The following is a 26,701-nucleotide window of genomic DNA, read 5'->3' on the forward strand; positions in this document are numbered from 1 at the left end:
CTTTCTACTCCTCTGTCTCTGTCTACTCCTCTGTCTCTTTCTACTCCTCTGTCTCTTTCTACTCCTCTGTCTCTTTCTACTCCTCTGTCTCTTTCTACTCCTCTTCTCAGGGCTCGTCACCATAAGGGGTGGAGCGAGAGAGGGAAGGAGGGGGAAGAGGAAAGGAGGGAGAGAGACCAATGAGAGATTGAGGGGGTGGGTGTGTGAAAAAGGGGTGTGGGGTGGGTGTGTGAAAGTGGGGTGAGGGGTGGGTGTGTGAAAGAGGGGCTGTGGTCTGTGTGTGTGGGGATGGGTAGAGATTGAAGGGATTAGAGGAAGTAAAAGCGCGAAAAACAAGGTAAGAATGAATGTTTGTGCATTTTATGATGGAAAATGAACATGTTTTAATTCTGACAGATGATGTGTAACGTGTACATGTGTGAAGGAGGGTTTTCAGGTTTCACGTGTCTTTTGAAGGGAGAAATAAGGACCATGTGAATAATTTCATTTTAATTGTGTTAGATGATGCTCGTCACGCGTCTTTGCAAATGCCAAAATCAATGTTGTATATGAATGCCAAAGTGCACTGCAGTCATATGGCTTAAGTCCTGTTGCAGTACAGAAACAAAATACTGGGACAGTTTCATGAGATTAAAGGGGCAGTCTGCCATTGTAAAAACAAAACAAACGTATTTAAAGTAATTCTCATGATGATGTATCAATAGCAAGTTTAAATTGAGCTTTTAAACTTCAATTTTGTCCCCTTTTCAATGTCCTCATCTTTACATTATGGGAACAGTGATGTGTACACACACTGTTGTTGTACTAAGCATGAAAAATAATCAGAACAAATGTTTATGTGATGCAAGACCAGATAGTACGAGGGTCAGGAGATTTGAAAATCAATACACAGGAACAAATATGTTCATCAACAGTTTAAGAGTTTAAAAGGATGCATTATGAATTAAACATATTATTTATATATGTGTCATTTAGAAAGAAGCAGAAAATCCCCCCCCAAAAAAACAACCAAAAACATGCACCACCACGCCCATTATAATGATACAGAAAAATGTCCTCTCTGACTCCATCTAGTGGTGGTGATCAGTAGCTTCACTGTATCAACTGAATGTACTGTTATCAGTTACCAACTGCTATCCCTGACCCTGTGACCTCTGACCCTGTGACCTGCCCAACACCATCCCTTATAAAATCCCCTTTGAGTCCCACTATACCATGACAACATAACAGATACACCTCACTCAGGGGGTAGAACCCTCTGATACTGTCACCGTCTACCTTGTGAAGTAAAGGAAACCATATTACACCGTAAAGTTGGAACCATCCACTCCCTGGTTGAAGAATGATGTTACCATCCAGAGTTAGTTTGGTCACCATCGTGACAAAAAAATATATATACCCATCATAATCGATGTAATCACGTTTCTCTAAAATCAATAGTAATCTCATCAGACTTCCTGTGAAACTAAAACCATAAATATACCTTGCTGTGGATTGACAGTTGAGTAACAGTGTGCAAAGCTGTCATGAAGGCAAAGGGTGGCTACTTTGAAGAATCTCAAAAATGAAATGATATGTTCAACACTTTTTTGGTTACTACATGATTCCATATGTGTTAATTCATAGTTTTGATGTCTTCACCATTATTCTACAATGTAGAAAACAGTAAAAAAATAAATAATAAATGAGTAGGTGTTTCCAAACTTTTGACTGGTACTGTATCTATATACATACATACAGTGTATTCAGGAAGTATTCAGACCTCTTGACTTTTTTCCACATTATGTTACGTTACAGCCTTATTCTAAAATGTATGAAATAGTCCCCCTCCCCCCAATCAATCCATACACAATATCCCATAATAGCAAAGCAAAAACTGTTTCTATTAAAAATAAAATACTTAAATATTACATTTACATAAGTATTCAGACACTTTACTCAGTATTTTGTTGAAGCACCTTTGGCAGCGATTACAGCCTCGAGTCTTCCTGGGTGTGACACTACAAGCTTGGCAAACCTGTATTTGCGGAGTTTCTCCCATTCTTCTATGCAGATCCACTCAAGCTCTGTCATGTTGAATGGGGAGCGTCGATGCACAGCAATTTGCAGGTCTCTCCAGAGATGTTCGATCAGGTTCAAGTCCTTGAGGAACTAAAGCTATTCAGCTAAAGGATATTCACAGAGTTTACCAAAACATTATGAACACTAATACTGAGATGCCCTCAGAACAGCCTTAATAAGTCAAGGTGTGTCCTGTGGGTGTTGGACCATTCTTGATACACACTGGAAACTGTTGAGAGTGAAGAATCCAGCAGCTTTGCAGTTCTTGAATCAAGCCGGCGCACCTGGCATCTACTACCATACCCTTTTGTTTGTCTTGCCCATTCACCCTCTGAATGACACACATACACAGTCCATGTCTCAATTGTCTCAAGGCTTCTTCAACCTGTCTCCTCCCCTTCCTCTACACTGATTGAAGTGGGGTAACAGGGAATGTATTATGTACCAGGACAGGGGCTAAAATCCCGTCTCTAATTAGGTGTCAATGTCTTGTTATATTTTAATCATGTTTCGTGAAGATGCTTCTGTCTACTAACTTTATTATAGGACATGATGGGATGTGGCCAAGAGATTTAACAACAGGGGCTGGGTCGGGGATTTCCTTACAGTTGTTGATAAGGAAATCCCACTTCATGATGATGATGATGATGATGGTAGTCTAACTCTCTCTCTTTTTCTCTGTCTCTTGCTCCCTCACTCTCACTCATACCCCCCCCCCCCCCACCCACTCCCACAGACTGATGATGTCAACAGTGCTGTGCATGTCCTTCTTGGCCCTAGTCCTATCAGGAGGAGCCTGGGCGTTTTCTCCCATTGGGGACGGAGCCTCCACCCATGTCAGCATCACAGAAAAAGCTGTGCTACAGAAGGTCACAGAGGTGTGCCGAGCCATTGCAGAGTCAGAGGGACGAGACTTCACCCCCACGGTAAGTGTGTGTGTGTGTGTGGGTGTGTGTGTGTGAGAGAGAGAGAGAGAGAGAGAGAGAGAGAGAGAGAGAGAGAGAGAGAGAGAGAGAGAGAGAGAGAGAGAGAGAGAGAGAGAGAGAGAGAGAGAGAGAGAGAGAGAGAAGAGTTGTGTGTCAGAATGAGTGTTAAGATTTTATTTTATCTAAATGTGATTTTCTTTATCTACCTTTCCCTCAATTCTGATTGGCTGTTTTCTAACCTCTACCCTCTGACCTATGACCTTTCCATGTAGGGCAATTCTGCAGAGGAGCTGGTCCAGGCCTGCCTGGGACCCAAAGCAACAGGTGAAGTGTCAGCAGCTAAGTTCAAATCTGCCCTGAATGAGATCTACATACAGAACGGACAGGTGGACAGAGACTTTGTCAACAGGTTGGTGCTCCATTGATAGAGAATGAGGTTCCCTTATCATGTCAACAGGTTGGTGCTCCATTGATAGAGAATGAGGTTCCCTTATCATGTCAACAGGTTGGTGCTACATTGATAGAGAATGAGGTTCCCTTATTATGTCAACAGGTTGGTGCTCCATTGATAGAGAATGAGGTTCCCTTATCATGTCAACAGGTTGGTTGGTGCACCATTGATAGAGGATGAGGTTCCCTTATTATGTCAACAACTGAGACATACACTGAACAAGTTCCACAGACATGTGATGAACAGAAATTGAATAATGTGTCCCTGAACAAAGGGGGGGGGGGGGGGGTCAAAATCAAAAGTAACAGTCAGTATTTGGTGTTGCCACCAGCTGCAATAAGTACTGAAGTGTATCTCCTCCTCATGGACTGCACCAGATTAGCCAGTTCTTGCTGTGAGATGTTACCCCACTCTTCGACCAAGACACCTGCAAGTTCCTGGACATTTCTTTGGGGAATGGCCCTAGCCCTCACCCTCCGATCCAAAAGTTCCCAGATGTGCTCAATGGGAATGAGATCCGGGCTCTTTGCTGGCCATGGCAGAACACTGACATTCCTGTCTTGCAGGAAATCACACACAGAACGAGCAGTATGGCTGGTGGCATTGTCATGCTGGAGGGTCATGTCAGGATGAGCCTGCAGGAAGGGTACCACATGAGGGAGGAGGATATCTTCCCTGTAATGCACAGCATTGATATTGCCTGCAATGACAACAAGCTCAGTCCGATGATGCTGTGACACTCCGCCCTAGACCATGACGGACCCTCCACCTCCAAATCGATCCCGCTCCAGAGTACAAGCCTCGGTGTAAAGCTCATTCCTTCGACGTTAAACACGAATCCGACCATCACCCCTGGCGAGACAAAACCACGACTCATCAGTGAAGAGCCCTTTTTGCCAGTCCTATCTGGTCCAGCGACGGTGGGTTTGTGCCCATAGGCGACGTTGTTGCCTGTGATGTCTGGTGAGAACCTGCCTTACAACAGGCGTGCAAGCCCTCAGTCCAGCCTCTCTCAGCCTATTGCGGACAGTCTGACCACTGATGGAGGGATTGTGCATTCCTGGTGTAACTCGGGCAGTTGTTGTTGCCATCCTGTATCTGTCCCGCAGGTGTGATGTTCGGATGTACCGATCCTGTGCAGGTGTTGTTACATGTGGTCTGCCACTGCGAGGATGATCAGCTGCCCATCCTGTCTCACTGTAGCGCTGTCTTAGGCGTCCCACAGTACATTGCAGTCCTCATGCCTCCTTGCAGCATGCCTAAGGCACGTTCACGCAGATGAGCAGGGACCCTGGGTATCTTTCTTTTGGTGTTTTTGAGAGTCAGTAGAAAGGCCTCTTTAGTGTCCTAAGTTTTCATAACTGTGACCTTAATTGCTTACCGTCTGTAAGCTGTTAGTGTCTTAAAGACCGTTCCACAGGTGCATGTTCATTCATTGTTTATGGTTCATTGAACAAGCATGGGAAACAGTGTTTAAACCCTTTACAATGAAGATCTGTGAAGTTATTTGGATTTTTACGAATTATCTTTGAAAGACAGAGTCCTGATAAAGGGGTGTTTCTTTTTTTTACGTTTTTTTTTTACCTTAATTTAACTAGTTTTAACTAGTATTCCTAAACTCATTATTGTAAACATTTAGGATGTGCATCCTTCTTACACCCTTCTTCTAGTTTATCTAAAATATGAACTATTTAAACAACTAATCATTGTCATTATTATGCCAGTCCAAGTGAACATTTGGTATATCACTCCTACAGCCGTTTTCTATATAAAAGCAATTGATCATTATCTTTATTATAACAGCCCAGCCCATCATTTTAACTCAGAGGCGTTTGCTCTGGGCCGGCGCCTTATAACTGATGGGGTGGCCAGCATCAAGGCCAACGTACAAAAGGAGAACTTCCTGGCTGCCAGAGAGACACTGGGGAGAGTACTACACACACTACAGGTAAGAGGAGAGAGAGGGGGGGGGGGGGGGGGGGGGTGAAAGAGGGGATATGCAAACATTTCTGGTAGCTAGAGAGACACTGGGGAGAGGACTATACACACTACAGGTAGCTAGAGAGACACTGGGGAGAGGACTGCACACAGTACAGGTAGCTAGAGGGACACTGGGGGGAGGACTGTACACAGAACAGGTAGCTAGAGAGACACTGGGGAGAGTACTGCACACAGTACAGGTAGCTAGAGAGACACTGGGGGGAGGACTGTACACAGTACAGGTAGCTAGAGAGACACTGGGAAGAGGACTGTACACAGTACAGGTAGCTAGAGAGACACTGGGGGGAGGACTGCACACAGTACATGTAGCTAGAGAGACATTGGGGAGAGTACTGCACACAGTACAGGTAGCTAGAGAGACACTGGGGGGAGGACTGTACACAGTACAGGTAGCTAGAGAGACACTGGGAAGAGGACTGTACACAGTACAGGTAGCTAGAGAGACACTGGGGAGAGGACTGCACACAGTACAGGTAGCTAGAGAGACACTGGGGGAGGACTGTACACAGTACAGGTAGCTAGAGAGACACTGGGGGGAGGACTGCACACAGTACAGGTAGCTAGAGAGACACTGGGGGGAGGACTGCACACAGTACAGGTAGCTAGAGAGACACTGGGGGGAGGACTGCACACAGTACATGTAGCTAGAGAGACACTGGGGGGAGGACTGTACACAGTACAGGTAGCTAGAGAGACACTGGGAAGAGGACTGTACACAGTACAGGTAGCTAGAGAGACACTGGGAAGAGGACTGTACACAGTACATGTAGCTAGAGAGACACTGGGGAGAGGACTGTACACAGTACAGGTAGCTAGAGAGACACTGGGGGGAGGACTGCACACAGTACATGTAGCTAGAGAGACACTGGGGGGAGGACTGTACACAGTACAGGTAGCTAGAGAGACACTGGGAAGAGGACTGTACACAGTACAGGTAGCTAGAGAGACACTGGGGAGAGGACTGTACACACTACAGGTAAGAGGAGAGAGAGGGGGAGGGGGGGTGTTAAGGGTTATGAACCCAGGCGGGTTGAATAAAGAGAAAACTATACCATAAAAATGCCATAAATGTGTCAATCTTATGAAATGTATATCTGCAGGATACATTGGTCCTTTTAGCATGATATATTATGTTTCATAGGGTATTTATGAATTTATGGATGTCCTTCATCCATTTGGTATGATGTGTTACAAATTACAATTCATATGATATGTTACGAATTTCAATTTGTTATTGCTAACGTTAGCTAGTGGGCTAATGTTAGCTAGGCTAGAGGTTAGGGTTAGGGTTAAGGTTAGGGTTAAGGTTAGGAGTTATGTCAAAGGGTTATGGTAAGGGTCAGGGATAAGGGAAGGGATATCTAAAAGGGTTAAGGTTAGGGTTATTAGGTTAGCTAACATGCTAAGTAGTTGCAAAGTAGCTACAAAGTAGTAAGTAGTTCAAAAGTAGCTAATTAGCAAAAATGCTAAAGTTGTCTGTGATGAGATTCGAACGCACAACCTTTGGGTGACTAGATGTTTGCGTTATATGCCCGGCCAACCACTCTCTGTTCACTCATGTAACCATACCAAATGTAATATATGTTCGTTATGTTCTTTTCAGTATCCAGGATAAACGTTAAAATTTACGCCATTTAGCAGACACTCTTTTCGAGAGAGAGAGAGAGAGAGAGAGAGAGAGAGAGAGAGAGAGAGAGAGAGAGATCCAACGCTTTCAAGAATCAAGGGAGATAAGATCAGAAGTTGCAGACCAGCCACCAACTCCCTGAGATAAATCAGACACTTCTTTAGACCTGCATCTGATGGCGCCTCACAGACTGGAGGACAGCCAGCAAGATAAATCTAACCCTTGGTTTTCTTCTGAACTATCTGAGCTCATTTAGATGAGAAATCCGGCCTGAGCCAAAGCAAGGAAAACTGACTGTGTAGTTGTCTGGCAATCTTTCAGACAACTGAGAAAGAGACGTACAATCTACGTTAAGAAAGCTTTTTAAGCTCTATCTCTGACTCTGCTGGTGATCGTACATTTTTTGGGGGGAAACATTAAATGTACTGAAGCGTACAAATTCCTCTTCTTTCCTGCCTAAGCAAGTTCTGTCTGACTCTGGCATCATAACGGAGAACACTGGGACACATGGAGCTTTTTTATCATCATTTTATCTTATTTTGAGAGAAACTGGGGTTTAATTTACACTGGTCAATCAATCAACTGCCTTTCCCTCTTCCAGCCTCTAGCTGACTTGACTGTTAACCCGTCAGCTTCTAGTGAATATTTTGTTGTCATTGCAACAGTTCACTGTGATGTGCTGGATGCCTTGCTTAAGATTCATGTCAAATAATCCACTGGGGCTGATATGCTTGATCCATTTTGGCTGCAGCTCTCTGCCCCCCTGATTGTTGTTAACCAATATTTTTCATCTGATGGACTCCCGAGTGGTGCAGCGGTCTAAGGCACTGCATCTCAGTGCTACAGGTGTCACTACAGACCCTGGTTTGATTCCAGGTTGTATCACAATCCGGCCATGATTGGTAGTCCCATAGGGCGGCTCACAATTGGCGCAGCGTCGTCCGGGTTTGGCCGGGGTACGCTGTCATTTTAAATAAGAATTTGTTCTTAACTGACCTACCTGGTTAAATAAAGGTTAAAAATGAAAGATTATATATGATACTATCGCCCAAGGTTTGGAAGGCTCCCCTTTCACAAAAGTGATGACCCTTGTGTCCTAAATAATGAATCGCCCTATCTCTAAATGTTCTTGACTAGCTAAAAATATTAGAATCCTTGATTCATTCTCAAGCTAAGATCATTCTTATCTTTGAAATGTACATCGGTCAGGTTTTAGACTAGGTCGTAGCACTATCTCTGCTGCATCCATGGTTCTAAATGTACATCGGTCAGGTTGTAGACCAGGTCGTAGCACTATCTCTGCTGCATCCATGGTTCTAAATGTACATCGGTCAGGTTTTAGACTAGGTCGTAGCACTATCTCTGCTGCATCCATGGTTCTAAATGTACATCGGTCAGGTTGTAGACCAGGTCGTAGCGCTATCTCTGCTGCATCCATGGTTCTAAATGTACATCGGTCAGGTTTTAGACTAGGTCGTAGCACTATCTCTGCTGCATCCATGGTTCTAAATGTACATCGGTCAGGTTTTAGACCAAGTCGTAGCACTATCTCTGCTGCATCCATGGTTCTAAATGATGTCGTTAATTGTATGGATAAAAGGCAACACTGTGCTGCTCTCTGTCATCGACCTGTCAAAGGCTTTTGATCCTTTTGATCAGTCACTGCTCATTCAGATGCTTTCCTCAACTGGTCGTGAACAGGCTGCATGGAACTTTTCAAAACCACTTTACAGATTGAACTTAATGTATACCTACTCAGGTTTCCTGGATATTAGATAAGGGGTCCCGTAGGAGTCGATTGAAGTGTCTATCTTACATCTAGAAGATATAAGAAAGTTCAGGAAATATGTCTTTTTTATGCATATTAAACCCCTTTTTTGGGGGTATGCACAAAACTACCTCCATACTGACATTATTTAATTTAACCGGTAACGAGTCCCTTGACACATGGGGTCACATTTGTTTGTAGCCCTTCAGACGAGTCTCGTGGGGCAAAATGGAGACCGCCATTATGTTCGTGAGAGTCTCATCTTTTCATAGAGTGGTTATTGTAGTAAGTAAGCCAAACCGTTCGGACGCTACAAGACATTTTCCTGAGAAGACCGATTTTCGGGATGTCTCTTGGTCTGACAAACGTCGCTGTAGCACGACCACCTTTGACCACAGATAGGCGGATGCAGTGGTTTGAGAGGCAGCCCAAGCAAAAAACAGATATCTCTTCCTTAAACTGACGGATGATGCTGGGGATTTTTTATTATGTTACTTAGATCGATGCAACGGTCCTTCAATAGACTCTAGTACAGGGGTGGGCAAACTTTTTGGCTCGAAGGGCCACATCGGGGGAAGCATTTTTTGAGGGACCAATTGTTTGTTAAAATGAATTTGCGTCAGCCTCCTGAATGGCGCAGCAGTCTAAGGCACTGCATCACAGTGCTTTAGTTGTTACTACAGACCCAAGTTGATCCCAGGCTGTGTCACAGCTGGCTGTGACTGGGAGACCCATGAGGCGGCGTACAATTGGCCCAGCGTCGTCCGGGTTAGGAGAGGGTTTGGTAGGCCGAGACTTCCTTGTCCCATCACACTCTAGCAACTCCTGTGGTATCCCGGGCGCATGCATGCTGACACGGTCGCCAGGTGTGTGGTGTTTCCTCCAACACATTGGTGCGGCTGGCTTCCGGGTTAAGCGGGCATTGTGTCAAGAAGCAGTGCAGCTTGGCTGGGTCGTGTTTCGGAGGACACACGGCTCTCAATATTTGCCTCTTCCGAGTCCGTAAAGGATTTGCAGCGATGGGACAAGACTGTAACTACCAATTGGATACCACGAAATTGGGGGTAAAAAAAAAATCTATGTTTATGTCTCGCGGGCCGTGCTAATGCAGATTATTGAACTGATGTTCCTATTGGTCCTAGACTATGGTGACATCATCTATATGAATGTAGATGCCACCTCATTAAAGCCATTAGATGCAGATTGTCACAGCACACTGCGCTTTATTACCGCTGACAATTTTACTGTTCAGCACAGCATTCTCTACCAAGGTGTTGGCTTGGCCTCTTTGATGTCACATAGGTTGATACATTGCTATGATTTCATTTATAAACATCGTTACTAAACTTTAGACATACGAGTTACCACACCCGGTCTCAGGGATGGAAATTCCTTTGGTCTCTACTGAGTTAGGTTAATCAGCCGTTCGTTTTTCTCTAAATGTTCTTAAATGTGATGTTTTGGTGCCTCTAGGTCAATTCAGAAAGCTGATTGAGGACCTTATTACTTATGACCATGACCATCTCCAGTAAAAGTTGCGCCCCTGTTTTTGATGTGTGGATTTTCTGTAATTTCTGTAATTTAGGGCTGATCTGTAAAAGTGACATTGGTCTCAGTATGACTCCCTGATAAAATAAAGGATAAATAAATTGAAAATGAATAAAAAACACAAGGAATTAAAGGGTAGAGGGAGAAGGAGGGGGGAAGAAAACATCGCACCTCATCTCTCATTTCATATTTCACCTTGGCTCAAGTGTTATCATCTGAACCAAGTTAACTTCTGTCTAGAGGTGTCTGTAATAGGGAATTAGATAGATGGCTTTCCCTCAGACACAGACTTGGTATATAATACATGCTTGTGTTTTTTCAGGACTTCTACAGCCACAGTAACTGGGTGGATCTGGGATACACTGAACCCTACGCCAACCTGATCCGCCCCGATCTCCCACTGGAAAACCTGGCAGGTAGGGAGGGCTTGAGTTAATGCAGCAACGAGGACAGCTAGGCATGGGATCCAACTGGAGGGAGGGAGGAAGGGTGGTAGGGCAGGGAGGGAGGGAGGGTGGGAGGGTGGTAGGGCAGGGAGGGAGGGAGGGTGGAAGGGCAGGGAGGGAGGGCTTGAGTTAATGCAGCAACGAGGACAGAGAGGCATGGGATCCAACTGGAGGGAGGGAGGAAGGGTGGTAGGGCAGGGAGGGAGGGAGGGTGGTAGGGCAGGGAGGGAGGGAGGGTGGAAGGGCAGGGAGGGAGGGAGTGTGGTAGGGCAGGGAGGGAGGGAGAGTGGTAGGGCAGGGAGGGAGGGAGGTTGGGCAGGGAGGGAGGGAGAGTGGTAGGGCAGGGAGGGAGGGAGGGTGGTAGGGGAGAGAAGGAAGGAGGGAGGGAGGGAGATTGGGCAGGGAAGGAAGGAAGGAGGGAGGGTGGTAGGGCAGGGAAGGATGGAGGGTGGTAGGGCAGGGAAGGAGGGAGGGAGGGTGGTAGAGCAGGGAAGGAAGAAGGAAGGAGGGAAGGAAGGTTATAGGGAAGGGAAGGAAGGAGGGAAGGTTATAGGGAAGGGAAGGAAGGAGGGTGGTAGGCAAGGATGGAAGGAATGAGGAGGGAGAGTGGTATGGAATGTGAAGAAAAAGAACGATAGCAGATAAAAACAGGAGACGAGATAAAGAGATAAATCTGAAGACACATGACTCGACCTTCGCCTCTCCCGAGCCCATTGGGGAGTTGCAGCGATGAGACAAGAATGTAATTGGAACGCAATTGGATATCAGGAATTTGGGGAGAAAAAAGGGGGAGAAATACAAAAATTAAATATATTTAAAAAAATGTAAATGCAAAAAAATATACCAAATAAAAGTATTTTATACTACAACATATCTACACTATATATACAAAAGTATGTTGACACCCCTTTAAATGAGTGGATTTGGCTGTTTCACCCACACCTGTTGCTGACAGGTGTATAAAATCGAGCACACCGCCATGCAATCTCCATAGACAAACATTAGCAGTAGAATGGCCTTACTGAAGACTTCACTGACTTTGAACGTGGCACCGTCATAGGATGCCATCTTTCCAACATATTTTCTGCCCCGCTAGAGCTGCCCGGATAACTGTAAGAGCAGTTATTGTGAAGTGGAAATGTCTAGGAGCAACAATGCAAACTTTTAGGCCACACAATCTCACAGAATGGGACCGCCGAGTGCTGAAGCTCGTAAAAATCGTATGTCCTCGGATGCAACACTCACTACCGAGTTCCAAACTGCCTCTGGGAGCACAACTGCACAATAACTTTTCGTAGGGAGCTTCATGAAATGGGGTTCCATGGCCGAGCAGCCTCACACAAGCCTAAGATCACCATGTACAATGCCAAGAGTGTTGTAAAGCTGGCCACCATGGGACTCTGGAGCAGTGAAAATGCATTCTCTGGAGAGATGAATCACTCTTCATCATCTGGCTGTCCAATGGACTAATATGTGTTTGGCAGATGCCAGGAGAACACTCCCTGCCTCAATGCATAGTGCCAACTGTTTGCTGGAGGAGGATTAATGGTCTGGGGCTGTTTTTCATGGTTTGGGCCCCTTAGTTCCAGTGAAGGGAAATCTTGACGTTACAGCACACAATGACATTCTAGACGATTCAGTACTTCTGAGTTTGTGGCAACAGTTTGGGGAAGGTCCTTTCCTGTATCAGCTTGACAATGACCCCATGCACAAAGCGAGGTCCATGGAGAAATGTTTTGTTGAAATCGGTGTGGAAGAACTTGACAGGCCTGCACAGAGCCCTGACCTCAACCCCATCGAACATCTTTGGGATGAATTGGAACACCGACTGCGAGCCAGGCCTAATCGCCCAACATCAGTGCCCGACCTCACTAATGCTCTTGTGGCTGAATGGAAGTCCCCACAGCAATATTCAAAAATCTAGTAGAATGCCTTCCCTGAAGAGTGGAGGATGTTATAGCAGAAGAGGGGGGACCAACTCCATATTAATGCCCATTATTTTGGAATGAGACAAACACATGTCCACATACTTTTGGTCATGTAGTGTATTTGTATGTGTTGTAGAAACTACTGGGGGCTAGCATATTGGCTTGTAAAGAGAAAGAGATATCTTTCAATTATTTTGAATGACAGTGAACAAAAGTATTTCATATATTGTATAGACTAAAAAAACAAAGAAGTTGAATAAAATACTTATTTTACTATGAAGATAAGGGGTGTCCCTCAGTTTTATGTCATTTGTGTTACCCCCTTGAAAATCACAGATGAAAAAGATATACATTGACCTTGAGCATTCGAGCCTAGTGGTTAGAGCCTTGGGCCAGTAACCAAAAGGTTGCAGGATTGAATCCCCGAGCTGACAAGGTAAAAATCTATCATTCTACCCCTGAGCAAGGCAGTTAACCCATTGTTCCCCAGGCCCCGAAGACGTGGATGTCGATTAAGGCAGCCCTCTGCACCTCTCTGACTCAGAGGGGTTGGGTTAAATGCGGAAGATTCATTTCAGATGAATGCCTTCAGTTGTACAACTGACTAGGTATCCCCCTTTCCAAGGGTTATCTGGGCAGGGTTTATGTTAAAGAAAATGATTAGCTAATCACACCCTATCAGTATGTCATACATTTGAGGATTCCGTGAATCATTTGGTGTGTCTCAATCCAACGTGTCACTTGGTGTTAGTCAATTTAAATGAAGGGAAATAACAATGTGAGCAAAATCATTAATCACATCACTAGAAATTCATTTTTAATGGCTTGATGACCTCAGATTTGAGCATTTGTAGCCTCCATTTCAGAAAATCCTCCTTTACTTAAAATGTATCATTGGTGTTACCATCATTCATGTTACTACTCATACTGGTGGCATAATGTTATTATAATGGTAAAAACTATTTAAAGTTATTGAGGTGCCATATTGGTTCATTTAGAATGGGAAGATATACCCAAATGCATTCATATAACAATAAATCTGCTCTTTTTTTATGCCACCGTAATTCAAGAACGAACCTTGAAAGTTGTGTTTTGGTTTTGTAGATGTTAAAACCCCAACCTGCAGTGACTGTGCCAATGGGGGGTTCTGTTCCAACTCCATCCTTCCTAACATCCTTAATGAGAAGAAACTCACCTCTGGGTACATGGGGATCTTGTCCTCAGCTAAGCCTAAAGGTACACACACACACGCACACACCAACACACACACTACCCTCCCCACATACCCACACACTCTCTAAATAACACCCATCATCACCTCTCCCCCCCAGGTAAGTGTAGTCATGGCGGTGCAGCTGACCTAACCAGCTCCAAGGCTCCTCGCGGGGGCATCAGCAAGGATGAGCGTCGCTCTGACAACGTGGCCCTGCACACTGCTGCTGTCACCGTGGCAACGACCGCAACCCTCCAGCTGCTGGATGACATCCGGGGCGCCGCCGGTGACAACAACTACCTACGGTAAGGAGAGGGGTAGAGGGGGGTGAATGAGAGGAGAGGGGTAGAGGGGGGTGAAGGGGAGGAGAGGGGTAGAGGGGTGAAGGAGAGGAGAGGGGTAGAGGGGTAAAGGAGAGGACAGGGGTAGAAGGGGTGAATGAGAGGGGTAGAGGGGGTGAAGGGGGGGAGAGGGGTAGAGGGGGGTGAAGGAGAGGAGAGGGGTAGAGGGGGGTGAAGGGCAGGAGTGTGGTAGAGGGGGGTGAGGGGAGGAGAGGGGTAGAGGGGGTGAAGGAGAGGAGAGGGGTAGAGGGGGGTGAAGGGCAGGAGAGGGGTAGAGGGGGGTGAGGGGAGGAGAGGGGTAGAGGGGGGTGAAGGAAAGGAGAGGGGTAGAGGGGGGTGAAGGAAAAGAGAGAGGTAGGGGGGGATGAAGTGGAAAGGTAGAGGGGGGAAGGAGAGGAGACGGGTAGAGAGCGGGTAAAGGGGAGGAGTTCAGTAGGGGGGAGGAGTAGAGGGGGGTGAAGGGGAGGAGTAGTGGGGAAGAGGGAAATACCCATGTTGAAGTTACTCACACTCTCTATCTCTTTATCTCTCTCTCTCCCACAGCTTCATGGGCATAGCGCGTTCGTCAGTGGTTGTTTTTGTGATCGACACTACGGGGAGCATGAGTGATGACATCCTTGAAGCCAAGAGAGTCGTCTATGAGATCATCGACAGCAAGAAGGGAACGCAGGATGAGCCCTCCCAGTACATCCTGGTCCCATTCAATGACCCAGGTAAGGCTGGCTTTACACTCCACCAAGCATTCTCCTTAGCAAAACCTCATTGACAAACTCTGGCATTCACCGGAATGCCTGTGTGATGTGTGGTTAAGTCAGGAAGTGGTTAGTGATCACTGTGTGTTTGTGTGTTTAGAGTTTGGACCCCTGATAAAAACGACAAACCCTAATGTTATGAAAGCAGAGATCGCTAACCTCACGGCTGAAGGAGGTGGAGACCTCCCTGAGATGTGCCTATCAGGGCTCCAGGTACAGTGATTTGCATGACTATCTTCCAATCAGGTTTCAGATATAATCCCTTTCTCTACAGTGCACCTGACAATAAATAAAGACACGAAATATCACTTTCTCTCTCTCTCTGTCTCTCTATCTGTCTCTCTCTCTCTCTCTCTCTCTCTCTCTCTCTCTCTCTGTCTCTCTCTCTCTCGCTCTCTCTCTAATTTCAATTCAATTCAAGGGGCTTTATTGGCACGGGGAAAAAAGTGAAACAAACAATGAAAAGTGAACAGTAGATGTTACACTCACACAAGTTCCAAAAGAAAAAAGATATTTCAGACGTCATATTATGTGTTGTAACGATGTGCAAATAGTTAAAGTACAAAAGGGAAAATATACAGTGCCTTGCGAAAGTATTCGGCCCCCTTGAACTTTGCGACCTTTTGCCACATTTCAGGCTTCAAACATAAAGATATAAAACTGTATTTTTTTGTGAAGAATCAACAACAAGTGAGAAACAATCATGAAGTGGAACGACATTTCTTGGATATTTCAAACTTTTTTAACAAATCAAAAACTGAAAAATTGGGCGTGCAAAATTATTCAGCCCCTTTACTTTCAGTGCAGCAAACTCTCTCCAGAAGTTCAGTGAGGATCTCTGAATGATCCAATGTTGACCTAAATGACTAATGATGATAAATACAATCCACCTGTGTGTAATCAAGTCTCCGTATAAATGCACCTGCACTGTGATTGTCTCAGAGGTCCGTCAAAAGCGCAGAGAGCATCATGAAGAACAAGGAACACACCAGGCAGGTCCGAGATACTGTTGTGAAGAAGTTTAAAGCCGGATTTGGATACAAAAAGATTTCCCAAGCTTTAAACATCCCAAGGAGCACTGTGCAAGCGATAATATTGAAATGGAAGGAGTATCAGACCACTGCAAATCTACCAAGACCTGGCCATCCCTCTAAACTTTCAGCTCATACAAGGAGAAGACTGATCAGAGATGCAGCCAAGAGGCCCATGATCACTCTGGATGAACTGCAGAGATCTACAGCTGAGGTGGGAGACTCTGTCCATAGGACAACAATCAGTCGTATATTGCACAAATCTGGCCTTTATGGAAGAGTGGCAAGAAGAAAGCCATTTCTTAAAGATATCCATAAAAAGTGTAGTTTAAAGTTTGCCACAAGCCACCTGGGAGACACACCAAACATGTGGAAGAAGGTGCTCTGGTCAGATGAAACCAAAATTGAACTTTTTGGCAACAATGCAAAACGTTATGTTTGGCGTAAAAGCAACACAGCTCATCACCCTGAACACACCATCCCCACTGTCAAACATGGTGGTGGCAGCATCATGGTTTGGGCCTGCGTTTCTTCAGCAGGGACAGGGAAGATGGTTAAAATTGATGGGAAGATGGATGGAGCCAAATACAGGACCATTCTGGAAGAAAACCTGATGGAGTCTGCAAAAGACCTGAGACTGGGACGGAGATTTGTCTTCCAACAAGACAATGATCCAAAACATAAAGCAAAATCTACAATGGAATGGTTCAAAAATAAACATATCCAGGTGTTAGAATGGCCAAGTCAAAGTCCAGACCTGAATCCAATCGAGAATCTGTGGAAAGAACTGAAAACTGCTGTTCACAAATGCTCTCCATCCAACCTCACTGCGCTCGAGCTGTTTTGCAAGGAGGAATGGGAAAAAATGTCAGTCTCTCGATGTGCAAAACTGATAGAGACATACCCCAAGCGACTTACAGCTGTAATCACAGCAAAAGGTGGCGCTACAAAGTATTAACTTAAGGGGGCTGAATAATTTTGCACGCCCAATTTTTCAGTTTTTGATTTGTTAAAAAAGTTTGAAATATCCAATAAATGTTGTTCCACTTCATGATTGTGTCCCACTTGTGTTTGATTCTTCACAAAAAAATACAGTTTTATATCTTTATGTTTGAAGCCTGAAATGTGGCAAAAGGTCGCAAAGTTCAAGGGGGCCGAATACTTTCACAAGGCACTGTATCTAAATAAATATGGGTTGTATATACAATGGTGTTTGTTCTTCACTGGTTGTCCTTTTCTTGTGGCAACAAGTCACAAATATTGCTGCTGTGATGGCACACTGTGGTTGATCAAAATATGATTTTTTTCCGAATTCTTTGTGGATCTGTGTAATCTGAGGGAAATGTGTGTCTCTAATATGGTCATATATTTGGCAGGAGGTTAGGAAGTGCAGCTCAGTTTCCACTTCATTTTGTGGGCAGTGAGCACATAGCTGGTCTTCTCTTGAGAGCCATGTCTGCCTACGGCGACCTTTCTCAATAGCAAGTCTATGCTCACTGAGTCTGTACATAGTCAAAGCTTTCCTTAAATTTGGGTCAGTCACAGTGTTCAGTTATTCTACCACTGTGCACTCTCTTTTTAGGGCCAAATGGCATTCTAGTTTGCTGTGTTTTTCTGTTAATTCTTTCCATTGTGTCAAGTAATTATCTTGTTGTTTTCTCATGATTTGGTTGGGTCTAATTGTGTTGCTGTCCTGGGGCTCTGTGGGGTCTGTTTGTGTTTGTGAACAGAGCCCCAGGACCAGCTTGCTTAGGGGACTCTTCTCCAGGTTCATCTCTCTGCAGGTGATGGCTTTGTTATGGAAGGTTTGGGAATCCTTCCTTTTAGGTGGTTGTTGAATTTAACAGCTATTTTCTGGATTTTGATAACTCTCTCTCTCTAGTTGGCGCTGACTGGTGCCCCTGCGTCGTCCAACATCTATGTTTTCACAGATGCCGTTGCTAAGGACATTGAATTAAAGGAAACGATCGTGGCCCTGATCAGGAGCACCAAGTCAACCGTGAGCACTTCCTCAAACACTTCCTGTTTTAGAAGAAAACATTTCCTGCAGTTCAGGGTTGTATTCATTAGGCCACACAGTAGCAAAACGCAGCAAAATGCGCAATTCTTATTGGACAAGTAGTCATTGCCTTTTTTCTTTCTTTCTTCGTTTGGTGCCTAATGAATACGTCCAGGCAAACCACCCGACCTCTCTCAAACACACCTATGTGTCTCTCCAGGTGTCTTTCTTCATGACTGATGATGGTGCTGGTGCTAGAAGGAGGAGGCGTGGAGTAGAGTCCAGGGTAGCTACATTCGAGACCTACAAGGACTTGGCGCTGGCGTCTGGTGGTCAGGCAATCAGGGTCAGCAAGGAAAATCTGCCCCAGGCCACTGACGTCATCATCGACTCCTCCACCTCCGCTCTGGTGAGTCAACACTGGTGGCCGTTTTGTTTTGGATCAGTTTTTTTTATTTAAAATCAATCAAAACTTGATGAATGAAAAACAAATAAATGCTCAATGAACTTTAAAAATGCCTTGGCATGTCAAAATAACATAACATAATATCATAGCATAACATAGCATAGCATAACACAGCATAACATAACATAGCATACTGTAGCATAACATAAAATAACATAGCATACTGTAGCATAACATAAAATAACATAGCATACTGTAGCATACTGTAGCATAACATAAAATAACATAGCATACTGTAGCATAACATAAATTAACATAGCATGACAAAACCAGTAATCCCAGCCCCCGTCCCACAGGAGGGCTTTTGCTTCTTGGTAGGCCGTCATTGTAAATAAGAATTTGTTCTTAACTGACTTGCCTAGTTAAATAAAGGTTAAAACAAGGTTAAATAAAATACATTAAATAAAAACAGTAGGTAACTATTTATGTCACTTCCACTTTCTCTCCTTTCTCATTCTGTCCATTTTTCCTCCTCCTCAGGTGACAGTCCTACAGCGAGCGAGGAACCCAGGCAGAGCTGAGACATTCTCCTTCCTGCTGGACGAGTCTCTGAACAACATCACCATCTACATCACTGGAAATACCATCACCTTCACCCTGAAGAACCCTGCAGGTAAGAACCTCAAACATCACTGGATAGTCCCTCACCTTCACCCTGAAGAACCCTGCAGGTAAGAACCTCAAACATCACTGGATAGTCCCTCACCTTCACCCTGAAGAACCCTGCAGGTAAGAACCTCAAACATCACTGGAAAGACCCCCACCTTCACCTTGATGAACCCAGCACGTAAGAACCTTAAACACATAGACAGATCTAAGGTAAGGTTTTAGGTAAGAGTTCACCTCACAGAGTAGCGTGACGTTTCCTCTGGACACTGATCTAAGGTCAGAAGTGGAGAATCTTGGTTGCTGCCCTATAGCCAGCCGGTGTGATGGGGATGGGTGAGAAGTGGTGGAAAAAATGACTCAATTAAAAGTGAAAGTTATCCAGTAAACTTGAGTAATAGTCTAAAAGTGTCTGGTTTTAAATGTACTTAAGGACAGTAGGAGAAAAAGTCATCAGTAGTCATACTTGAGTAAAAGTACAAAGTACAAAGTAAATGCTATACATCAAATTCCTGATATTAAGCAAACCAGACGGAGAGACAGGGACACACCCCAACACTAAGTTGAGTCCGCCAGATCACAGGCAGTAGGGATGGCAAAGCATTATAATGATAGGTGCCATAATTCTGTCCTGCTTGAGCATTCTAAATGTAACGAGTACTTTTAACTGCAGGGAAAACGTATGGAGTAAAAAGTACATTATTTATTTTAGGAATGTAGTGGAGTAAAAGTAAAAGTAATCAAAAATATAAATAGTATAGTAAAGTACAGATACCCCCCCAAAAAACCGACTTACTTAAGTACTTTACACCCCTGTGTGTGAGACAACCATGCTTGAATGTGTTCCACCATGTGTGGCCAGGTATGTTTGACTGGCATCCTGCAATAATCCCATTTCACCCTTCTTGCTCCTACAGGTGTGACCCAGAAACAGAACGAGGCCAACGGGGAACTGGGGACTGTCCAGACAGTGGGCAACCTCTACAGGGTCCGTCTGGCCTCCAACAAACAGACAGGATTATGGGAAATCAGCATGAACTCCAACCAGCCCTACACACTGAAGGTCACTGGTGAGTTACCATAGAGATATGCACATCCTGTTTAATTATGTGTGTTACGCTCATGCTCAACACTAGAATGCAGCCACGATACATACAGTACCCAGACCTGGGTTCAAAAACGGTTTGAAATCATTTAGAATACTTTAAAATACTATTTAAAACTACGTCAAAACGATTTAACAATTTGACCCCAGGTCTGGAAGAGCCATACATATAGAGAAGGGAGAGAATACAGCCCTCACTCACAGTCTGTCTGCAGCCTGGTCTCATAGACTAGATGTAACATAGTAAAAGTAAATCTTGGAAACTCAAGTTAGTATGATGTGTTATGTTTGGTACGGTTACATAAGACAGAAGGTTTCTTAAGGCAAAAACAAAAAGAGGGTGGATAGGTGGGTGTATAATGCAAATTGTCTAACAACCCAAAGGTTATGTGTTCAAATCTCACCATGGAAAACTTTAGCATTTTAGCTAATTAGCAACTTTGCAACTACTTAGCATGTTAGCTAAACCTAACCCGTACCTTAACCCTTTTAACTAACTCTTCCCCTAACCCTAACCTTAGCTATTTCACCTAACTCCTAACCTTAACCCTAATCCAGGGGTCTCCAATCTTTTCTAGCATGAGAGCTACTTAAACAAAAACAAAAAAATGTCACAAGCTACAACATTTTTATATAGCCTTCAAATAGACACATTCTTCTCATCTCCCCTGTGACTCTTCCCCGGGCCTTTAATATACAAGAGAAAGTAAAGCACTATGTTTTCTGTCAATGTATTGTTTGTTTCCCAAATTCGTAACATATTTACAATTCGTAAAATATTGTACCAATTGCAATTTGTAAAATATCATCCGAAATGGATGATGGGAAATCCACAAATGAATGCATAACATATGAAACACAACACATAACACTAAATGGAGAGTCTCGGATTTACTTCCAGAATAATACAACATTGTGAGACCAGGTCGATGTGTGTTGAAGCGTCTGTGTGTTTGTCTCCAGGTCAGAGTACCATTGCCTTCATTTATGACTTTGTGGAGACTTTCGATGGACCTCATCCGGGATACGCCCTCATCTCTGGCCGTCCACAAGCAGGTAAAACACTACAACATCATCTTAAAATCATTACCATATCAAGCAGCTAATCTGTCATAATCATCATTTTACTCTGGCGATGTCATGGCGACATATTCCACTTGAATGCAGCTGCGACTTAAAACACTAGAACCGCCTGGCCTTTCAGAACCGCCTTGCCTTGTTTTGTGTGCACCTGCCGACTTGACAGTGTGTCCTCTTTTTCCCAGTGGGAGCTGGGGTGCTTGGGGAAGAGGGAGAGCAGGACACGCTGCGGCCTTGACAGTGTCTTCTTTTTCCCAGTGGGAGCTGGGGTGCTTGGGGAAGAGGGAGAGCAGGACACGCTGCGGCCTTGACAGTGTGTCCCCTTTTTCCCAGTGGGAGCTGGGGTGCTTGGGGAAGAGGGAGAGCAGGACACGCTGCGGCCTTGACAGCGTCTTCTTTTTCCCAGTGGGAGCTGGGGTGCTTGGGGAAGAGGGAGAGCAGGACACGCTGCGGCCTTGGAAGCCTGCTAGGCGGCTGTAGCTTCCTACTTAGCGTTCATGTCGTTCTCACGAAGCACACGTGCCAGATCCATGATGAAATCTCTCTCGCTGACTGTCTTGTCCAGGCATTGTTTGTACAACACGTGCGCGTTGATAGCAGTCATGTCGAGCACGTTGTAGAACACCTCAACTGGCCAGCGTCGAGTACCTCCTTTTACAGAGTACAGTCTTGTCGAGTGCATCCACACCAACCTATTGCATTAAATAAAATAGAATAGGAAATGTTAGAATGATATAATAATAGTAATACTAACAATAACAATAATATGAGTGTAATATAGTATTTGGTGTTTGGCTATCTGTATATGGAAGAGATACATACCTTTGGGCGATTGTAATCTGTCAACGTCTCCGTATTCTTCTTCTGGTCACTGCCAATGGCAACAGTGGGATGCATGGTGCTGAAGATGCAAACAGATTTTTGTGTGTGTTAAAGCCGTTAGATGCAGTTATACCAAAGCGCACATGGTTTTACCACGGGGCCACGGGGCCACGGGGCCACAAGTTCTGGTTCACTGCTTTCTCTATCAGAAGGTAGGCTGGTCCTTTTTGATGTATTGTAGGTCAAAACATTGGATCCTGTTCATTTAGAAAGTCAATTTGCAAAAACTGCATTTACCTATAGACATATCACAGGTACTGTATGACCTGCTCTTGACAACTCTTTAAATTCCTTCCTTCAATCTTCAGAACACTGTACAGATGGATGCATTGGTGCCCTTCGGGCGACTCAGATTGTTGGTTGAGGAACTCTACTGAGCAAAGTGGTTGTTTTTCATGATTCATGTTTTGTATTTAAAAAGCATTTGTTAGTGTATTTCCTATGCTCCCATGCTGCCTCGATTGTGCAATTATGGTCATGCAGGGATCCCTTGTAAAAGAGACCTTTACCCCTATAATCAGTCACAAAACGTCATTACTACCTATAATCAGTCACAAAACGTCATTACTACCTATAATCAGTCACAAAAAGTCATTACTACCTATAATCAGTCACAAAACGCCATTACTACTTACAATCAGTCACAAAACGTCATTACTAACTATAATCAGTCATAAAATGTAATTATTTATAATTTGTCATAATGTATCTGACCCTAGAACAGTTACATAGCCACACCCTTCAAGAGCATGTTTCCTGTTTCCTCCTCTCTCTCTTCCTCTTTTATCTCCCTATCCTTATACTCTTCCTCCTCTCGCTTTCCCTCCGTTCCTCCTCTCCTCTCAGGCATGCCTGCCATGTTGTTGGTATCCGTGTTGGGCAGAAAGGGCCCAGCCTCTGTCAAGGTGGCTGACGTTGCCTTGGTGACCGTGTCAGGGTCAGAGGTCGTAGGCGGGGCCCTGGAAGACATGGGCAACGGGAAGTTCCTAGTTACGGTAACCAAGGTCCCTGCGGGGGAGTTTGTGGTGCTGTTGAACGGGACAGACGTGGTCTCCTCCACCGTGTTCCAGAGACAGTCCACCACTCAGATGTCTGTCTCCAAGGTTACCATCAAGGTAAGTGATGCTGACACACTTCCTGTTTACATTGAAAATCGCATTTCATTTGTAAATCGTGAAGGAGTTCATATTGCATATTGGGATAGTGTTAGACAAAAACCATGGTCATAGACATTTTCAAAAGTGGACCTCACAACAGCTCCTCAACAATTCCTCTTTCTTGTTGTTCTTGTCTTCTCAGGCCGTGGTGGACAGAAGCATGGAGCCTGGTAAACCCTTCACCCTTCCCTTCACCGTCATGACCGACGCCACTGGAGGCAGCTACACAATCAGTGGCAGAAACGACCGAGACTTCAAAATGAACGTCCCTGGCAGGTAGGGATCACGGCTGGAATATCCTGAGACTGGTCCCAGATCAGTATGTACACATTGGCCATAGGAATAATTTCAGCATAAACAGATTAGGGACCAAAACAGATCTGTTCAAAATCAGCTTCTCCTCTATGCTGGCAAAAACCTTAAGAAAAATGGTCCTCTCTTGGCATCACTTGTATTGACACTTAATGCTAACCCATTGCTGCTGCTAACTTAACAGCATCGCTGTGACCACCGGAGGAAACGCCACCGGTGAACTGACCATCACGGTGCCCGCCAACACACCCTCAGGAACAGACGTCACCCTGACCATCGAGGCTGTGGCGCCCGGGGCCACCGCCGACTCCAATTACGCCGTCCTGCGCCTCTCTGTCGTCACCAAGGTAACCTCAGATATATGTACAGATATAGCAGATATGCTAGAGAGTGGAGGTATAGATAAAGATACACTAGAGACCTGAGAGGCCTTTATGAGCTTTGTCCACCATATGGGCTGTCTCCACTATATGGGTTGTCTCCACTATATGAGCTGTCTCCACTCTATGGGCTATCTCTACTGTATGAGCTGTCTCTACTATATGAGCTGTCTCCACTATATGAGCTGTCTCCACTATATGAGCTGTCTCCACTATATGAGCTGTCTCCACTATATGGGCCGTCTCCACTATATGGGCTATCTCCACTATATGAGCTGTCTCCACTATATGAGCTGTCTCCACTATATCAGCTGTCTCCACTATATGAGCTGTCTCCACTATATGGGCCGTCTCCACTATATGGGCTATCTCTACTATATGAGCTGTCTCTACTATATGAGCTGTCTCCACTATATGAGCTTTGTCCACCATATGGGCTGTCTCCACTCTATGGGCTATCTCTACTATATGAGCTGTCTCCACTATATGAGCTATCTCTACTATATGAGCTGTCTCCACTATATGAGCTGTCTCCACTATATGAGCTGTCTCCACTATATGAGCTGTCTCCACTATATGAGCTGTCTCTACTATATGGGCCATCTCCACTCTATGGGCTATCTCTACTATATGAGCTTTGTCCACCATATGGGCTATCTACTATATGAGCTGTCTCCACTATGTGAGCTGTCTCTACTATATGGGCCGTCTCCACTCTATGGGCTATCTCTACTATATGAGCTTTGTCCACCATATGGGCTGTCTCCACTATATGAGCTGTCTCCACTATATGAGCTGTCTCCACAATGTGGGCTGTCTCCACTATGTGGGCTGTCTCCACTATGTTGGCTGTCTCCACTATGTTGGCTGTCTCCACAATATGGGCTGTCTCCACTATGTGGGCTGTCTCCACTATATGAGCTGTCTCCACTATGTTGGCTGTCTCCACAATATGGGCTGTCTCCACTATATGAGCTGTCTCCACAATGTGGGCTGTCTCCACTATGTGGGCTGTCTCCACAATATGGGCCGTCTCCACTCTCTGGGCTGTCTCCACTTCTCCCTCATCATGATGATTGCGGTCTCTCTCTCTCTCTCTCTCTCTCTCTCTCTCTCTCTCTCTGCCTGCAGGTGACAGATTTCACCCCTCCCCAGTGTGAGATGGTTATCACCTCGTCGGTCGACTGCCCAGCTGACCCAGCAGCCTGCAGCTCCGCCTTCTGGCAGCTCTCTGCCAACATGACCGACGGCGTCAACGGCACAGGGATCGCCAGCCTCAAACACCGCCAGGGAGTGGGCAGCCTCACCCACACGGACCTGAAGCAGACGGTTGTTGCAGCAACGTTCAACGCTTCCTGCTGCTCTCTGACAGTGGAGCTGGTGGCGGTGGACAAAGCCATGAATGTCGGCACCTGCCGGTTTTCCATCGTCCGCAACGCGGGACCGCCCTCCATGGCTCTGTCCCTCCCACTGTTGGTGTGTCTGCTGGTCTCTGCCCTCTTCACTACGTCCTTCACTGACTTACTAATCTGATTTTAACCTCATGGACTGACTGACTGCCAACCCGATACTACCTCTTAAACTTAAAGAAGAAACATTTCTCAACCAAATGTCTATGTTTGATGTAAATGGCATGTTATAGAAGGGTTCAGAATACCTGTTTTGTGATTTCACCTGTTTTTCAGAACTTATCCCAAATAGCAAATGACTTCCTCATCCTCGTTGTGTAGTATGAGGCTCTGAAAAAACATGAAGAAAGGCTCCAAAAACACCCAGATTCGTCCTTTTAGAAACGGCAAAGATCTCAGTATAGTGATGCAGGTCTTTAGATGTTGTACACGTGAAATTGTGCCTTTCAGAACTTTATCCACAATATTATATTCCTTTTCTGCGCCACTCGAGACGATTCCCCTCCTATATCGGGCGCTTTGCCTTAACTTTCTGAAGATCAACAACGCTTTATCCAGTCAACAGGAGGGGATTTTGTCTTTTTTTAAACTTTCTTTATTTCATCAAACGATGATGATTTTTTAAATTTTTTATATAAATGATGATTGCCGAATAATGTTGACGGTATACGGGGCACGTGATGATATCACTTAACTATAAAGCTCCCCTCTCCATGCGATTCGAAATGCCTACTGCTTGCTAAAGCTATTTCTCAACTATAAACACAATGTTTATTTGCAGGATTCTTGTCCTGACTTTCCAGAATGCCTGAATTGCTTCGCATTGATTTTCTGATTGGCTGGATACAAGTTTCAACATCCAATTATTTCAGATCTACTAGAGTGCAAGTTTCACTGTGGCACCGTGGCGATACGTTGGCACATGATGATCATTATTAGAATATGACAAATATCAGTCAAGTCTTGCGTTCTATTCTTGCTGGCTTTTGCCTGAGACGTGAAACAGAGAGGTTGGAGGGCAGACAGACTATCACCAATGTATTAATTGCCAATTTGCCTAAATGGGTAATGGAAACACTTCAACCACAACGTTTTTATATAGGTTTTCTATAGGTGTGATGTCAATACGTCCATCTGTTTTTATCGACACAAGACAGTTCAGTGGAAACGCGCCGTAGCAGGTCACTTTCTAAATGTCTACAAAACATCACC

At 44.8% G+C, this 26,701-nt stretch overlaps 1 protein-coding gene across 1 annotated transcript in view; it reads left to right on the forward strand.

Moving 5' to 3' along the window:
* Positions 1-279: 279 nt before the first annotated feature.
* The window catches only part of LOC139374656 (von Willebrand factor A domain-containing protein 7-like), a 26,736-nt gene continuing 314 nt past the window's right edge, over positions 280-26,701 (forward strand). Inside the window, exons 1-18 of the mRNA XM_071115709.1 lie at positions 280-337; positions 2,798-2,987; positions 3,260-3,396; positions 5,242-5,386; positions 10,705-10,798; positions 13,861-13,992; positions 14,088-14,274; positions 14,854-15,023; positions 15,163-15,275; positions 17,976-18,092; positions 18,313-18,501; positions 19,039-19,171; positions 20,082-20,234; positions 21,233-21,325; positions 23,078-23,346; positions 23,531-23,664; positions 23,885-24,047; positions 25,212-26,701. The exon at positions 25,212-26,701 is cut by the window's right edge and continues 314 nt beyond it. Of these exons, the coding sequence (XP_070971810.1) occupies positions 2,802-2,987; positions 3,260-3,396; positions 5,242-5,386; positions 10,705-10,798; positions 13,861-13,992; positions 14,088-14,274; positions 14,854-15,023; positions 15,163-15,275; positions 17,976-18,092; positions 18,313-18,501; positions 19,039-19,171; positions 20,082-20,234; positions 21,233-21,325; positions 23,078-23,346; positions 23,531-23,664; positions 23,885-24,047; positions 25,212-25,613 (2,817 nt within the window). The 5' untranslated portion in view covers positions 280-337; positions 2,798-2,801 and the 3' untranslated portion in view covers positions 25,614-26,701. The remainder of the gene's footprint in view (positions 338-2,797; positions 2,988-3,259; positions 3,397-5,241; positions 5,387-10,704; positions 10,799-13,860; positions 13,993-14,087; positions 14,275-14,853; positions 15,024-15,162; positions 15,276-17,975; positions 18,093-18,312; positions 18,502-19,038; positions 19,172-20,081; positions 20,235-21,232; positions 21,326-23,077; positions 23,347-23,530; positions 23,665-23,884; positions 24,048-25,211) is intronic.

Source organism: Oncorhynchus clarkii, chromosome 19 (assembly GCF_045791955.1).
Source record: "Oncorhynchus clarkii lewisi isolate Uvic-CL-2024 chromosome 19, UVic_Ocla_1.0, whole genome shotgun sequence".
Taxonomy (NCBI): Eukaryota; Metazoa; Chordata; class Actinopteri; order Salmoniformes; family Salmonidae; genus Oncorhynchus; species Oncorhynchus clarkii.